Genomic DNA, 18,837 nt, shown 5'->3' on the forward strand with positions numbered 1-18,837 from the left:
CTAATACCTCAAATATAAGCCTATAAACAAATATTTGGGACTTTTTTTAAGTGTTAGACTTTATTGTCATGTTAAATTTAAGCAATTTATATATATATTATATATATATATATATATATATATATTTTGACTCAAGTGAGAACATTTCGCATATAAAAATTGTGAGAACAATAAATATGGGCCTTACAACCAATCATGAATGGTTAGAATTAAAAATTAATTATTGGTCACATGATAGTCATGTGCATGCATATTTTAATCTTGACCATTCAAATAAAATTCAATGATCCATATTCATTGTTCTCATTTATCACAATAGCAAAATATTCTCATGTAAGTTATTCCCTCATATATATATATATATGGAGCTACTCACGTAAGAACAATGCGCTATTCTGAGAAATGAGAACGCTGAGTATGAACCACTACATCTTGATTGCGTGATTAAGATTAAAAGATGCATGCACATGACTATCATGTGACTAATTACTAACTTTTATTCCTAATCATTCATGATTGTTTGTAAGACCCAGATCTATTGTTCTCATAATTTTTATACGAAAAATGTTTTCACTTGAGTAACTCCTTATATATGGAGCTACTCATGTGAAAACAATGTGCTATTGTGAGAAATGAGAACACTTAATATATACAATTGGATCTTGATTGAACAGTTAACATCAAAAGATAGATGTACATGACTATCATGTGATCAATAACTAACTTTTAATCATAACCCGCATGATTGGTTGTAAGGTCCAGATTTATTGTTCTCGCAATTTTTATATGAGAACTGTTCTCACTTGAGTAACTCCTTATATATATAGGGAACTACTGAACAATGTGCTATTGTGAGATATGAGAATACTTAGAATGGACCACTACATCTTGATTGAATGATTATTATTAACTTTTAATTATAACCATTCATGATTGTTTGTAAGACCTAGATTTATTGTTCTCACAAATTTTATATGAAAATTGTTCAACCTTGAGTAGCTAATATATATATATATATGATAACATTATTATTGGTCGTACATATGTTACTAATGTTAGTAGATATCTATATGTAAATGATGGATGTGACCCCTTGTACTTGTTAAATATCATTTTCTTGATAAATGAGGGGGAGGTTTGTTTGAAAATAGGGTAAGAAGCAAGTAGGAGCTTCATTTAAGTCTTTGTGTGGAATTATCCTCTCATTCATTAAGTGATAAATAGACAGACAAACAAGAAGTAAGTGGAAACAATAGCATGTTCATCCAAATTGGTCATTATGTTTGGTAGCATACACTTGTGGGTGGGCACTAAATGCTTGGTCGTTTAATTTGGGTGTATTGTTATTCGGAATGGATATACAACTATTAGTGGAGCCAAGCACTCCCTCTAAATATGACTATATAATTTGACATCATTAAAAAAATAGAACATGACATTAGAACACATTGACAAATAATATGTTAAATCTTATTTAGGTCTCACACATTATTTTATAATTTAGTACAATTCTCTATTAAATAAGAATAACACAATAGTACATATTATTCTTATTTTTAATTAGGTATGATAACATTTACATTTTTCTCACAACATTTATAACACATTCTCTTTACTAAGAACAATCAATATTCATTCTTATTTAAAAACAAAAAATAGAAAATAAGAATGACACAACGAAGAACAAAATAAAATTATTTTTGTTCCATTAAAAACAACCTTAAAAACAACCACCATCATTACTTTTAATATTTCTATGAGTTTGGCAGGATAATGTAGGAGTTGGATCTTTACAAATATATCTCTATTTTCCATCTCACACCTAACAACATTTATCTATATATTTTTAGTAGTTACTTCAATAACCCGTAAGATAAATATAGACTTTGAAAAATAGAAGTAATAATAAAAAAGGTAACTAAATGAACAAGCTCTCACCTAATATATAATGAGGAGATATATATTAAGGTTATCTTCACAAATAAATATACTGCTTTCTGGATTTAAATCCATATTCTAAAAACATATTGGACTCCAAATTTACAACAAGCAAATATGTATGGCTACTCCTACTTTCATATTTAACATTTTCAAGTAATATCAGAAAAACTTACTTGTGATTGAACAAATTATGAAAATGAATTATAATCTTTTTATAAGATCTTATTGATTTCCATAATTTCCATAAGCTTTCTTTTAATTTTATAATTCTATTAAACACTTACATTAATAAACATTTGAGATTTGAGAGAAGTGTGTTCAAAATGGAAGAGAGAAGTGGAGTTGAAAGAAGAAATCTAAAATGATGTTATTTTAAAATATAGTTTTTGTTATAAAAAATTAAATGTTATATAATGACTCATTAACATGAATTGAAGACATATGGTCATATTAGCATTTAAGGATACATGTAGGTTAAATTGTTAACATTAATTAATAGATATGGATGGAAAGAATATTACGTTTCTTATATTAAAATTGTTGAGACTAAATTGATAATTTAAAATTATTAGAGATTAATATAGTAAGATAAAAAATATATCAGAATAGTTAGTATTAAATATACTTTTTTGTTTTAAGTTTTGAGATTGAGAAAATCATTTTATTTTATTTTTGTTAAATAAACCTTTTCATTTCTTCCATTAAGAATTTTCATTTCCACCGTATTCTCTAAACTCTAAACCTCTATAGAGCAACCCCGCCACCCTCAGCCTCCGTTTCTGACCACCAACCTTCAAGAGCACTTATCATTCCTTAAGAAACAAGGTAAAAGGGTTATAGCAGTTTTGCTTCATCTTCTCTTTCCATTAGTACGTTTCTCTTCGAGATTCTGATATGACCCTTATACATTGGTTTAGTGCTTGTAGTGTTTATTCGGGTTACATAGTTCATACTTGATCCAGGGACCAAATGGGTATTTTTTGTATGCTCTAAGGAGAACAGTTTTGAGGCTTAGTGTTTTGATCACCAGTTGTTTGATAAAATGCTTGAGTGTTCATGTGCATTGGCTTATTGGTAGTCGGTGGGAAGAAGGATCATCTCCATTATAATTTTAGTTTTTTTTGCATTCAAATATCATAGGTGGGGGTTTGTTGGTGGATAAAATGTTTAGCTATGATGCTCATGTAGTGTTTGTTTTATTGCCTAAGTGAGATGACTCTTTTCCTTGATGCCTTATGGTTTGTTTAATTATGTAGGTCTTTTTTATTTTAGTTTAGCTTGTGTTCTATGTTAGGGGTTATTGATTTCATTGTTGGATGTAATGCAGTGTTTGTTTTATTGCCCAAGTGAGCTGATACTTTTCCTTGTGGCCCTGTGTTTTTTTTTGAGTTTATAACTCATATTTCATGTTAGGGGTTATTGATTTCATTATTGGGTGTTATTTAGGTCATATCCTTGTTTTGAGCATTTAACGGTTACGCACATTAGGCAACTTGGACGTTAAACAATTTGTTTTTTTTATATTTTTTTGGTTGGGAATTGTAATGGCTTAGTAGCCTTGCTTACACAGTGTGACAAACCCCATTCTGTATCAGGGATATATGTTGTGATTTTATGACTTTGTTTCAATTAATCAGAAATTTGGTTTAGTGCTTCAAAAAAGCAGTTCTATTTATTTGATTTTGTGACATTACTTTGTTCTATTTTGATTGGCCCAAGGTTTAAAACTGTTTCCATCTGAAGTTGGTACACCCTTTTTGTTGGCAAAAGATTAGAGAAGAAAAATGCTTAGCAGAAGGCTCGCTGCTCTCTCAACGTTCGCCATCAGAAGCTCAATTTGTAGCAAACCCATTCTGACATCCCCATTAGCCCGATTTCATCCCTTGCAGCTTCCTCATTCATCCAACCCTTGTGCAACATTTAACCCCAATGGCGCAGTGGATTTTCTAGGTTTTAGAGCTTACAGTCTTTTGAGCTTGAATGATCTGAGAGATAATATTCCCAGAAAAAAGCCGACGAGGAAGGGCCGTGGTATTGGGTCTGGAAAGGGTAAGACTGCTGGGAGGGGTCACAAGGGCCAGAGAGCCAGAAAAGGTTCAAAATTGGGGTTTGAAGGTGGCCAGACTCCGCTTCGTCGAAGAATGCCCAAACGTGGCTTCAAGAACCCATTTAGCCTTACATTTCAGGTATGTTTTTATGTTTTATTTTTTATTTTTTATTTTTTATTTTTTATTTTTTATTTTTTATTTTATTTTTGTTTAAAACCTCAGGATATAGGGAAAATCAAATTTGTAGATTTGTAGACTTTCTTTTGGCATGAAATTATTTGTATTCCTTGTTATATACCTGAGCATGGGGATTAGGATTCTGTTGTTAATAAGAACATAGGATTAGTATTATGTTGCTAATAAGAACATAGGATTAGTATTCTGTTATTAATAATTGTCTGATTTTAAGACAATACTAACTTTAATTGGGGAAATTGTTGAATATAAATAGGGGGTCTTTTAAGATGTTATATGGATTTTTAGGTGATGTTGGAGAGGAGTAGGATCTCTTGAATATCCTGCAGGGTTCTATCCTTTTATCATGGTCTTTCTGTCTTTATATCTTTGTTCTGTTGTCACTTATCACATTGGTCATAGAACCATTTTTTAATAGAATTCCTACTGTTGTGCACATTCTTTTACCATTTCATGGTTTAGTTCTATTATGCTTTAGTTGCACACTAACTGTGGGAAAAGAGAAAAATACCTATTTTGGTCCATTTGCCAACCATTTTGTTAGAGTATTTAACTAGAGCAGATAACGTGTCTGAATTAATACTTTTGCCACCTTGAATACTATATGTCCTTTAGCTGTCTAGGACCAGCTTTGTTTCAAGGCTCAAAATAGTTTGCACTACCAATAGACATGAGTTCAAATATTGAAAACAAGCTCTTCTCTTGTGAGGGTAAGACTGCATACATCTACCTTCCCTAGTCCCCACTAGGTAAGAGCCTTGTGCATTGGGCCGCCCTTTTTACCAATAGACATGGGTTTATATGAGAGGAGGCAAAAGGGAGAGGTAAGCAATTAGTGTGAGGATTTGGGAGGAAGGTTGAGACTTGTAGTCAAGTGTAGTATCTTGTCTCTTATAAAAAAAAAGTGTTACTATCTTGGCTTTCTTTTTCAGTTTCCGAGTTCTCTCTTTCTGATGTAATGGTTCTGAGGTATTGGTTTCTCACTGTGATCAGTAACTAGAGGAATTTCTATGTGGTTATTCAATAAAATTAGAGCATTCAGTGCATGTTTATTACCACTTTCTAATGCCCCCCCCGTATNNNNCCCTTTCCATATTGCTACCTTGATCTGCACTAGAAATATTGTGAATGCTGATCACCATGGATGCATGTCAAGGTTTATTGTATCCAAGGGACTATTCCCTAGTGTATTTTAACTGTTTGTCTGTGACTGTTGTTATAGCAAGACACTGCCATTTTTGGAGTGCACTCTTGTTGATAGATTTCAGCTTTTGGGTGTCTGAGCATTGACAAACTTCAAATAACCTACTAATTTTTGTTGAAGTTTCATATAAAATGTTATTTTATGAGTTTCTCGACCTCAATATATTATCCTGCTCCCAGCTGTGTTATGTAGCCTATAGTCTTAAACTTCTTTTATATCTTTCCTCGCAGCCAGTAGGTTTAGGAAAAATTGCGTGGCTTATCAATGCAGGGAAGATAGATTCTTCTGAACTGATTACAATGAAGACACTCAAGGTTTTGTGACTTGCCTCACTTAAAATGTTATTTTTCGCATCATGTGCTTCCTCTCATCTTGGTTGTTGTTGTTACCATAGGATACTGGGGCAATAGGGAAGCAAATAAAAGATGGAGTGAGATTGATGGGGCGTGGTGCTGAGCAGATCGAGTGGCCAATTCATCTAGAGGTAGACCTTGATTCAAAGGGTATTCTTGTTTTGAGGATCATAATCATGCTTCTTGATTCTTAAATCTCAAATACCGGTTTTATTTTTATTCTGTGTTTTTTCCTTATGTCATAAGACTGTTGGTCATTACAATTCATCATTATTGCCCTCGTGGAATAAATCATGATATCTATGATGCTGGCTTGAGAGCCCACAGTATCTTTTTTCTATTTGCCTGATAAGCCATCGAAGGTGGAGAATTTCAGATTCTGACCATTGCGACTAGAATAGTATAAGGAGGGTGTAGGGTGTCTAAAGATTCAAGAACAAAGTTTTGGCTTGAGATTGGATCAAACTTGGATTTTTTTAGCAACATAGTTGGTATTCTCCTTATATCTTTGAAGTTTATATGCTAATTTTCTTTAGCCTTGGTTTCTTGTTGTACTTTCAAGTTTCAAACAAGGCATCTGAGAGATGTGCCCATTCTGCGTTGTACACTTACTCTTATAATATGGGATTATGGCTCTGTATTGTGCAAGGACAGAAAAAAGTTGTTAACTCTGTATTCCTATAAAAGAATTTGTTTTAACATAGTGAGTTTACAGGTATCAAGGGTCACTGTTAGGGCTAAGGCGGCAGTTGAAGCAGCTGGTGGTTCTGTCAGAAGGGTGTATTACAATAAGTTGGGCTTCCGGGCACTGCTGAAACCTGAGTGGTTTGAAAAGAAGGGCAGATTGTTGCCCAAAGCAGCCAGACCTCCTCCAAAACAAAAGGATAAAGTTGATAGCATCGGTCGGCTGCCTGCCCCAACCAAGCCAATTCCATTTTTAGTTGAAGGAAGCCAGGATCTTCAAGTTCAGCCTCTTACTTAACCATGGGAGATGTTTGGTTAGCATTTATATGAATTTCTAATCATTTATGATGCCCTCTTTCAAGTTTTTTTATGCAGTCTCTTGCAATGCACAGACAATTAGTTCAGAATGGGATAAATGAATTTCCATTGGGACAAATGGAATGAAAAATCGTTTATTTTATGTTTCAACATCTTTTCTTTTTAAGAACTGGTGTTGGTCAATGAAGTGATCACATCTATGTTTACTTGAATATTTGCTTAGAGTAGGTGTATCTCAGCATTTGAAGGATCAATAAGGAATGTCATTCCAAAATCTATTGAAAGTTGATAGTATGTTTGGGAAGGGGTAGAATGTCAATGATTTGTCTTAAAACTTTTGAAACTATCAAACAATGTAGTGGCATGTTTTCTTCTATTCCATTCTTTGTCTTTTCATTCCATTCCCAAGCTTCTTTATTAAGGGAAAATTGCAAGAACTATGTTCAATTCAATATTTCACTTTTCTCCCATATTGAGTATGATGTTTTTGGCCTATTTGGTGATCATTGTATTTATAGGTATTTTTTCTCCATTTATTATGCATGAGTAATAATTTAAGGTTAACGTGGCTCAATCAAACATTAGAAAGTCGGAATGTTATTATGAGAATGCTATACTTTTTATATCAACAGAACTGTTCTCTTATATGTGTGTGTATAGTATAGAACACTTTTTACTTCTAGAAAGTGTTATAAGCTAGTTGATTAGCTAGCTTATACATGAGATTTTAACTCTTAGCTTTTTAGCTAATTATGCCAAATAAGTCTTATTTTTAAACAACCTATAGGTGGTAAATATTATTTTTTTAAACAGTCTATAGGTGGTACATTGTTCCAAAACAGACCTATTTAATAATTACTTTTAAAAACTAGCCTAGGTCAATTAGCCATAAATCATATCATAATTTTCTTATTTTCATATTCTTGTATTTGTCTAAAACTCTGTAGTATTAATATTGACATAATTTTCTATAAAAAATAGTCACTTTTTTTACTTCGAATCCTATTATCAATGATATGAAGGCAGTCCAACCACTACCCAGATGGTGTAACGGGCAAAAAAAATGGTTGGACTGGTAAAAACCGGAATAACTCGGTTTTCCGGTCCGTTTTACTTTTTAATTAAAAAAGGAATAGGTAGCAGTATCGAGTGGCAGCTTCATTCATCAACTGTGATTTGGTCCTTTATTCTTGTGATCTCCTTCACTTTCTCCTTGATACATGATTTACTTCAGTGGTTGTTGCTCCTGCTGCTTCTTGTGTTATTTCAACTATGCACTAAGGTTACAAAGGTTGGGTCTGGTGAGGTGAACCACAATGGTTGGCCCACAACCATAACATTAATGCATTATTTTTGTTGCATATATGTTGCTTTTATAAAAAGTCAACAATCTCAGCCACACTTTTATAATTTTTTTAAGAAATTCATTATTTTAGGTAATTTTTAGCACAAAATCTGAAGTGTAAGAGTTACTAACAAGTAGCAACGAGTTAATTCGTCCACTAACTTCTTGCAATCATTTTGTTCCAATGCATCTTCACACAGCCCAAAGTGCATTGCAATGGCTAAGGCCTCTTACTTTAATTTGGCTTTTTTAAGTAACAACACCATAGCGAGTGAGACTCCTTTCAAGTAATGGAGAGGGAAGTGATTTCAATATATGTTGCTTTTCCTTTACTTTTTACGGCAGTTCCCTCTCCATTCTCACTCCACCTTAGCACCTTTCTGTCACAATTGCAAGCAATAGTTCCAAGGCTCCCTTTACTAATCTCCTTATACATCATCAACATTTACCTCTATATTATATCCACATTTACCCTAGCTTTCTTAAATGAAAAGGAGATAATTATAAACATTATAGGAGCATCACTTCTAAACTATTTTAGTTATTTACTCACATTCTGTACATTTAGCTAATTATACTATTTTTCTTTTCTTTTATACAAAAGTTACATTAGACATTAAATAATCTTAGTATGTGGAGAACAACATTTAAGAGGATAAAACTCTCGTATGGAGATCACACGTCCCATACGGTGTCTCACTCTATGTCCCAAACTAATCAGAGTGCTTCATTTATTCACGCGTTAATATATGATTGACTTAGGACATGGAACGAGACACCGTTGAAGACAAGTGATCCCCATCCAAAACTCTCATACCACTTTTTCTAATAGGCTTTAAGACTAGAATCCAAAATCTTTTTTTAATAAAACCAAGTCCCTTACCATTAGATCTCCGTATCGAATAGAGATTTGTTGTCCACATTAATAAAAATATATCATGTCAATTGAAAAATTAAAATATTCATTATTTTTTGTCTGTTTTTTTATTATTATTAGTGTAAGATATGATTTGAGACATGTTTTAAGAGAACATATATTTATTCCTCTGTACAAAAGCGCATGTTATTAACTTAGAACTACAAAAGCACAACCTTTTTGGATGTTTCACACAATCCACTATTTGTGCATGAGACTTACACTCAAATTACTACACCAAAAATAAAAACTGCAGATTCTGAATTTAATATTACATTTGATTGACTTCAATAATTCCAAACTCAAGCCAGTTCTCACATAAGATTTCACATCTCTGCTTAGTTCTTCACCAAATAGAACCATTTCATAAGCCTAGAAAAATACTTGATAGCACCAAGGGCCAAATCTACACGTTTGCATTTCAACCTAGTGCCCACTATTGGATTTTGCATGATTCATGTTTTCTGAATTCATTCAATGAATCTCCAAGCTTATGAAAGCTAGTTATATATAAGAGCTAACTGTTTTGCTAAAAGAGGAAAAACAGTTATGGCAGTTACTTAACAGACTTGCCAAAAAAGGAAAAATAATAAAATATCTATACTGTGGTACAATTGATGATCAAATGATAAATTTAAATATCTAATACCCCCCTCAAGCTGGGGAGTAAATATTCAAAACACCCAGCTTGGCAAGAAGATAGGAAAAGGTGACAGAATCCAAGGCTCTGGTGAATAAATCGGCAGGTTGCTCTTTTGTAGGAATTGGAAGTAAGTGGAAGAGATGAGCCTTGAGTCTTTCCCGCACAATGTGACAATCAATGTCTATATGTTTAGTATGTTCATGAAACATGGAATTAGCTGCAATGTATCGAGCTGAATTGTTGTCACAAAAGAGAAGAGAAGGCTTGGTGAATGCAATGGGGAAATTATCAAGTAGAAAAATTAACCATTGAAGTTCATAAGAGGTAGCAGCTAGAGCTCAATATTTTGCTTTAGTGGAAGATCTAGCCACTGTAGTTTGCTTCTTAGATTTCCAGGAAATTAAAGAAGTTCCAAGGAAGATGCAGAGACCAGAAATAGAGCGTCTTGAATCAATACATGTGGCCCAATCAGAGTCACTAAATGCTTTCAGTTGCAATGCAGAGTTGGATGGATAAAAAAGGCCTTGCCCATGTGTGCCTTTAATGTATCTGAGTATGCGTGTGAGAGCCGGATGATGAGTATTAGTAGGATGATTCATAAACTGACTTAATTGCTGGATAGAAAAGCTGAGATCAGGCCTGTTATTGGTGAGGTAAATCAACCTTCCAACCAACCTTCTATAAGCAGCAAGATCTGAATATGGACCAAATGAGTCTTGAAATAGGACAGTGCTTTTAGTAATGGGAGTAGTGGCAGGTTTGGATGCCAAAAAACATGTGTCAGCCAAAATGTCTAAAGCATATTTTCATTGAGATATATTGATACCTGTGTTGGACCTAGCCACCTCAAGTCCAAGAAAATACTTCAAGGATCCAAGGTCTTTAATTTTGAAGAGATCATGAAGATGCTATTTGACAAATGCAATTTCAGTATCACTATTTCCAGCTAATATAAGATCATCCACATAGATGAGCAAACAGTGAATTGAGTACCATTTTTCTTGGTGAACAAAGAATGATCATGAGTAGATTGAGAATAACCCATCTGCATCAGAGTGGTGGAGAGCTTGTTGTACCACTGCCTACTAGCTTGTTTCAATCTATAAAAGGATTTATGGAGTTTGCAAACTTGATTAGGCTTGGAACTAATGACTCCTTGAGGAATAAGCATATACACATCTTCTGTCAAATCCCCATGCAAAAATGCATTATTAATATCCAGCTGATGCAAAAGCCAATTTTCAGAGGTAGCAATGGCTAACACAAGTCTCATAGTGGTTAATTTTATAGGGGCAAATGTATCCAATAAATCAATACCTTTAGTTTGGTCATAGCCTTTAGCTACTAACCTGACCTTGTACCTTTCAACAATACCATCAGACTTATATTTAATTATGTAAACCCATTTAGAGCCAATATGAACCTTGTCCTTTGTTAAATCAACAACGCTCCATGTGTTGTTCAATTCTAATGTTGTAAGTTCAGTTTGCATAGCAGCAATCCAATCAGGGGACTTTATGGCTTGATGATATGTTTTTGGCTCAATGTGTGTGGAAATAGAAAGTATATGGGAGAGATGGTGAGAATAAATAGATGAGTAGGATAAGACATAATATAGAGGATGAACAACATGGGGAGTAGAAGCTGTAGTTTGTGTGAGAAGATTGCAGTGAAAATCATGAAGGTATGAGGTGGATAACGATTCCTAGTGGACTTTCTAATAGGAGGTGAGTTATGTGTTTGTAGAAACGTATGGACTATAGGTGGATTTATGTTTGTGGTTGTGTTTGGGTTAGGTGCACAAGTATGTGTATGAAGTTTAGTAGAAGAATGTGGAGGTGGGATGTATTTAGAGGTTGGTGTTTGGGAAGGGGCAGATGATATAAGTGGTTGAGAAGGGATATCATAAAGGAGAAAATCAAGAGATGTATCAGGGGATAGAATTTCAGTAGTAGGGATGTGAGCAGCAGATGAATAAGGGAACTGGTTTTCATAAAATTGAACATTCCCTGAAGAGAAAAATGTCTCTAGATTGCAAGTCAAAGAACAGATAGCCTTTCACCCCTGATTTGAATCCTAGAAAAACACATTTCTCGGCTCGTGCATCTAGCTTAGATTGATGATTCAACAATGTAGGTATAACACAAATATCCAAACACCTTGACTTTAGTGAGGTTAGGTTTACATTAGTGCAACATGTCATAAGGTGACTTGTGTTGAATAGTTGGACTAGGAATTCTGTTGATGAAGAATGTGGCATGTTGTGCAGCATAAGACCAAAAAGCTTTAGGAAGGTGTGAATGAAATAGCAATGATCTAGTGACATTGAGTAAATGTTGATGCTTCCTCTCCACAATAGAGTTTGTTTGCAGAGTTTCAACACATGATGTTTGATGAATGATGCCCAATTTATCAAAGAAAACAGGAAAGTGAAATTCAACCCCATTATTAGTGCGAATGATTTTAATCACTTTAAGAAATTGTGTATGAATAAGAGCAACAAAATTTTGCATTAAAGTTTTTGCTTCAGATTTAGCTTTCATGAGGTATAGCCATGTGTGTTTGCTATAATCATCAACTACAATAAGGAAATACTTGAATCCATGAATAGATGGAACAACTATAGGACCCCAAATATCCATATGAACTAGATCAAATGGTGCCAAAGTTTTATTCACACTGTTTGAGAATAACAGCTTTGTTTGTTTTGCCATATGACAAAATTCACAAATTATTTTTGCATCAAAATGTACATAGGAGAAATCTTTACAAATATGATGTAAAATATCAATGGATGGGTGGGTGTCCTAATCGAAAATGCCACAAATCAAAAGGAGAGACATTGGAAACATAATTAGTTAGACAGATATTTGGTATGCAAGGTCTTGAAGGTGTCCCAAGAATATAGAGATTGTTGTGCACCTTAGCATGTCCAATCATCTTCAAGGTACGCATATCCTGGATCATACATTGATAACCATAAAAAATTACTCTGCAATGTAATGTAACTACAAGCTTATGAATAGAGATCAGATTGTATTGAACTCAGGAACAAACAGAACATTGTGCAACATCAAATTCTTAGTAAACATAACCATGCTAGAATGTCTAGCTGTAACAACCGATCCATTAGGTAACTTAATAACTATTGGTTTAATGGATTGATATGTTGTAAAACTAGACAAATGTGGGCATACATAATCAGTAGCACCAATATCAAGTATCCGTGGATTGATGTTACCTGAATCCTTATAAGCATCTGATTGATCAAGTGGCATTATGCTAAGTTGGTTCACCTTGTGTTCAGCAGAGTTGTTCATACCAACATTGCTCAGCAAAGATGCAATTTCAACATACTGTGCAGGACTAAAACTCAAGGAAGCCTTTGTGTTAGTTTATGTACTCAAAGAATCATGCACTTTGTTAGACAAAACTGAATCAGTGCTTTCAATATTATTAACAACACTATTATTTGTTCTTTGTTTGCCAAAATTAGGAGGAAAACCATGTTTGTTATAGCAAATATTAGTTATATGCCTCTCTCTTCCACAATAAGTGCATACTTTAATGTTATTAATTCTATTTGAACCATAACTTCTGCCAAATCCTCTACCTCTATTTGAATGCATACCATTTCTTCCATATGTGTTTCCTCTACCAAGGGCACCTCTCCATTGTGCATTGTTGTTTGATGTTTTGTTACTTTCAACGGATTCTGTTTCATTAGAGTTGAACATAATCTTTGTATTAACGCTAGCTAATTGCCTATCTTGCTGTTGCAACAATGCGAAAGCCTTATTGATTGTTGGTAAAGGTTCAAGTAATAAGATCTAAGATCTAGTATTGCTAAAATCATCATTCAATCCTTTCAAAAACCAAATCACATATTCAAGCTCTCTTTGCTCTTTCACATATTTTATCATATTGCATTTGCATCTTACAACACAAGTACATGAAGGTATAGGTCTTAGATCTTCTAAATCTTCCCAAATTATCTTCAAATCAGTAAAGTAATTAGAAATATCTCTCTCACCTTGCTTAATTGAATGAAGTTCTTGCAATAAATCTAAAATGCGGAAGTAATCACCTTTAGAGAATCTCTCTTTCAAATCTTCTCATAGCAATTGTGCATTTTCAATATAAATTGTGCTTTGTGCTATTTGCTTTGTCGAGCATCTTGTAATCCATGAAATCACCATGGTATTACACCATTCACAATCATCAAACACAAGATCATCAAATTTTGGTACTGAAATTGTTCCATCAGCAAATTTGTACTTGTTCTTTGAAAGTAATGCACACTTTATGCTTCTACTCCATGAATTGTAATTTGTTCCATCTAAAGGCGTTAAAATAAGAATTGATCCTGGATTATCTCCTGGATGCAGAAAGAAATGATTTATAGGGTTCTGTATTTCATTATTGTGTGAGGTATTTTATGAATCTGATCCATAATATCCCATTGTTATGATTAAGAAAGAGATTAATAAGAAGAGAAGAAGATTTGAAAGAAGAAGAATTAGAGGTGAAGAAGAAATCGTAGGAAGAAAAGAAGAAGATTGAAGGATGAATTTGGATGGTTTTCGCAGCGGTATTCAGAGCAAAATTTGCTCTTATACCACATTGGATTTGGCATGATTCATGTTTTCTGAATTCATTCAATGAATCTCCAAGCTTATGAAAGCTAGTTATATACAAGAGCTAACTGTTTTGCTAAAAGAGGAAAAACAGTTATGGTAGTTACTTAACATATTTGCCAAAAAAGGAAAGATAATAAAATATCTATGTTATGGTACAATTGATGACAAAATGATAAATTTAAATATCTAATATCTACCATGTTTTCTCACTCCCTTGTTTATATACACATGCATGACTCACATAATGCATCAAATATTGCAACACAATAATATGCTAGAATTAACTAAGCAACTAAACAAAACATGAAGTTCCACTACTTTTCTTTGTTCCTTGTTTTGGTTATCTTGAACTTGAGCACCATTTTGGCTTCTCTTCTAGAAATTCCTTATTATCCTCTGAAGCATTGTTTTCTGTTGATCACTATCATGGACATGCCCAAATGCTGAAGCTATTATTTGACAAATTACTGCTGTTTGGGTTAAGAAAGATCTTACCTTGGCACCTTCCATTATACGCCTTCATTTTCATGATTGTGCCATTAGAGTAACCACATTATTCATTCTCTCCTTATCTCTCTCTAATTTGACAATAATGTGCTAATTATAATGTAATGTTCATGTTTTTCTTAGTTTATATTGAAATAAGGTAAAGTTAAGTTTTCCAAATGGTTCATGCATCATTATGAATTGTTATAACCAATAATATGTTGGTCTAGTAGTATAAGGCCCCACTAGATCTCTAGGTAGACCAAAGGTCAAATGTTTGATTTTTGGCAGTTACACTTGTTGAGATGGACAATCATGCACCTTAAAATGAATTAATTCCTTATCATACCCTTAATTAAACAAATTTTTTGTTGTTATTGTTAGAAATTCATAATTTCTAATTAAGGTGGACATCATATATTTAATACAATTACATTGACTATTTATTTTGCGTTAGGATAACCTAAATGACTTCAGAAACTCATAATATATATGAGCTTAATGAGTGGATACCCAAACGATTGACATATAGGGGATAATGTGAACCCTATAAGTTAACACATAAAGAATGATTATGGTCCCAAATACACCAAATCACACATAGTTTTCACATCTCCCCATCAGAGAGAAAACGAAGGTCCCAAAAGGAATTAAGGATTTGGTTGAGGAAGACCATCATACCAAAACTCTATCAAAAGGTATATCAAAGAAGTAGACCATCTTGTTTTATATTATGTGTGGGAATCATAAGATTCAAGATTCTAGGATTGATATTTCACCAATCATCAGGAAATATCTAACAAGTGGTATCAGAGCTTTAGGTTCTGAATTTTATGGTTATCTCTTAAAGATGTTTTTTCCCCAATTTTTTTTTATGAACCCTAGTTTTTTTCAATTTGGGGTTTTTTATGCTTCCGCTATTGGTTATGGAAATTAGGTATTTATGAATAATGAAGATAACTTTTATCCCCTTATGCTTATTGAATTATGAGAAATTTGTTTATGAATTCTTGCAACATTTGTTGATATTCAGATCTGTGCATGAACATTGTATTAACTTTTATGACTTTGTTATGCAATATGTATATTATATGTGTACTAATGCCTTACTGTTGGACATTGACTTTTGTCACTTTACAATTTTGCAATTTGTTAAACTATATGTATAAGGTATATATATATATATATATATATATATATATACCTTATACATATAGTTTAACAAATTGCAAAATTGTAAAGTGTATTATATATATATATATATATATAATGGTTATGGTTAATGCTTAAAATTATATACACTTTACTATGTTAGTGTGTGAAAGTGTATATATAGTGTTACATATATGTTTTAAGATATGCATGATCATATTCAATTTGTAATTTTTTATAATGATTTGCATCTTTTTTTTTTATGTTTTTTTACTCTCGATGTATATTGTATTTGATTAAGATCACATCCATTTTTATGTATTGATATATATGTAATATATCTTTTTTTGATTTGGAACTATATTATTAGACTAGATTTGTTAATCATAAAAGATATCAAATATGAAGGTTTTAATTCCAAGATCATAATTTTTTTATAGTGGACCTATATTGTTTTCCTTTTGTCTGGTAATTATTTTTGAATTAATTGATGCAATATGTTGCCAAATTAACCTCTACTGTGGAAATTCATTAGGATTACACAAATGAGTATGAGATTATTTATGCGAATTGTGTTCGTCTCAAATGAAGACACAATTTGGTCAAGTAATAACATACATGTAATGATAAATAAGTAATAATTATGATGTTTTTTTCATGTGAATAATAGTCGGTCCAAAGAAAGGCTATTGTTTGACAGAAATAATTGTTAATATTTGATCATTACATTGAGAGTACCACTTACAATTAATTTCTCTGTCCAAAGACTAGAAATTGATGGTGTGCTATGTATCTTGTGATAGGTCTATTATGTGAACATGTCTTGTTTTTGTATATATTACTTGACTTGTTTGTTTAAATGGTTGTAACACTTATTGTTTGTTACATTGGATGGTGGCTGATTGCATTATTAAGGTGTTGCTATTGTTGAAGCACTATAACATGTCTTGTTTTATATATATTACTTGACTTGTTTATTTAAATGGTTGTAACACTTATGGTTTGTTGCATTGTATGGTAGCTGATTGCATTATTAAGGTGTTGCTATTGTTGAAGCACTATTTCCATTTGCATAGTGTGTCCTAAAATGTTTAGTCATGTATAAAATGGTAGTATCTTTTTTTATGGAAAATTCAAAAGGATCATCACTAGAATTCGAAATGTAGTTCTTGTGATGAGAATGATGCAATGCTACCAATACGCTATAATGTATATATGTATTTATATGTGGATATAAATAATATATGTTTTCGATTAAGGTTATGTTGAATCAAACTCAACTAAATGATTTTTCTTTTAGAAAATAAAATTACTTGACATTTTAAGTGAACCTATTAAACAAGAAGTTGCCAAAGTGACATCTTTTTGTTATTGTTGTGAATTATTCATAATAAATGTCAAATGCTAGTGCATATATGTATCCATGCGACTATTAATCAGCCCAAAGGAAGATTATTATTTGGCCGGATTATATACACGCATGTGATGGTATACATGTGATTATTATAAAGTTGTATATGTGAATGATAAATCAGTCCAATGTGAGCTATAACAATCATAAGGAAAAATGGTCTCTCAAAGAGTTTATATCGCATTGTGTGCAAGAGATAGAAAGATTGTAGAGATATAAGACTGAAAGTACTCATTTGACTATGACCTCTCAGAATAAGAAAAAAAAAGAATAATAAGGATGTTGTGAAAGGGCTATTTGTGTTTTTCCTTAGAGAATGTTGAATTTTTTCTACAATATACTATGTCATGCAAACCTAGCATGAAGGGTGTTGTTGAGAGCTTAAACCGAACTCTTAATGATATGGTGAGAAGTATGATTAGTCATTCTTCCTTGCCAAAGTCTCTTTGGGGGAGAGCATTAAAGACCTCAGTTTACATCCTTAATAGGGTGCCAAGTAAAGCAGTTAACAAAATCTCATGTGAGCTTTGAACTAATAAAAGTCCAAGCTTAAAACACATGCACATTTGGGGTTGTCCAACTGAGGTGCGATCTTATAGGCCGCATGAAAGAAACCTGGACTCAAGAACAGTTAGATGCTATTTTGTTGGCTATGTTGAACGTTCTCGGGGCTATATTTTTATGATCCCACTTCAAGATTTTTTTTGAGACAGGAAATACAAGATTTTTTGAGGAAGTTGATTTTGGGAAGGAAGAGAACATAAGGAATGTGGTCTTTGAGGAAGAACATGTCACTACTAATGGTGAACAAATTCTTGTGCCTATTACCATTCAAGGAATAAATTCGGTAATAGAAGATAATATTCAGAATATTGTCCTTGACAATATTCCAGAGCAAGACAACAATGAGGTTCTCCCCCAAGTACCTATAGAACAATTTCAACAACCTCAAGAAGTAGAAGTGTCATTAAGGAGATCTACTAGAGAGAGGAGAAGTGCAATTTATGATGATTATATTGTACTTTTTCAAGAACATGAGGATGACATCAGGTTAACAGAGGATGATCCATTGAACTTCTGTCAAGCCATAAAAAGTTCTAACTCTTAAAAGTGAATTGATGCCATGAAGGATGAGATGAAGTCTATGCATGATAATGATGTTTGAGATCTTGTCGAATTACCTAAAGGTGTGAAACATGTTGGTTACAAATGGATATTTAAAACCAAGAGGGATTCATTGAGTAATATTGACAGATATAAATCTCGCCTAGTTGCTAAAGGCTACACTCATAAAGAAGATATTGATTATAAAGAAACTTTCTCTCTAGTATCTTCGAATGATTCTTTTTGACTAATATTGACACTAGTAGCTCATTTTTATTTAGAGTTATATCAGATGGATGTTAAGACTGTGTTTCTAAATGGTAACATTAAAGAAACGATCTATATGGTGCAACTTGGAAACTTTGTGTCAATTGGCTCAAAGTCTATGGTATGCAAG

General features: G+C 32.8%; 1 protein-coding gene across 2 annotated transcripts; it reads left to right on the forward strand.

The window, feature by feature from the left end:
* LOC109347974 (50S ribosomal protein L15-like) lies at positions 2,634–7,144 on the forward strand. Of its 2 annotated transcripts, none has more exons than XM_019588135.1 (5): positions 2,634–2,766; positions 3,661–4,127; positions 5,619–5,702; positions 5,783–5,872; positions 6,457–7,144. In XM_019588135.1, exons 2-5 carry the CDS (start codon positions 3,726–3,728, stop codon positions 6,721–6,723), a joined length of 843 nt encoding a protein of 280 aa, XP_019443680.1. In that variant the 5' UTR covers positions 2,634–2,766; positions 3,661–3,725; the 3' UTR covers positions 6,724–7,144. The 2 variants fall into 2 exon arrangements, with proteins under 2 accessions (XP_019443680.1, XP_019443681.1); XM_019588136.1 differs by having other exon boundaries at positions 3,712–4,127.

This window comes from Lupinus angustifolius, chromosome LG05 (assembly GCF_001865875.1).
Source record: "Lupinus angustifolius cultivar Tanjil chromosome LG05, LupAngTanjil_v1.0, whole genome shotgun sequence".
Taxonomy (NCBI): domain Eukaryota; kingdom Viridiplantae; phylum Streptophyta; class Magnoliopsida; order Fabales; family Fabaceae; genus Lupinus; species Lupinus angustifolius.

Coding starts and splice junctions, on each gene's coding strand:
- LOC109347974 (XM_019588135.1), top strand. CDS start 3,726: ATGCTTAGCAGAAGGCTCGCTGCTCTCTCAACGTTCGCCATCAGAAGC. Junction 4,128..5,618: donor CATTTAGCCTTACATTTCAG/GTATGTTTTTAT, acceptor CTTTCCTCGCAG/CCAGTAGGTTTAGGAAAAAT. Junction 5,703..5,782: donor TTACAATGAAGACACTCAAG/GTTTTGTGACTT, acceptor TTGTTACCATAG/GATACTGGGGCAATAGGGAA.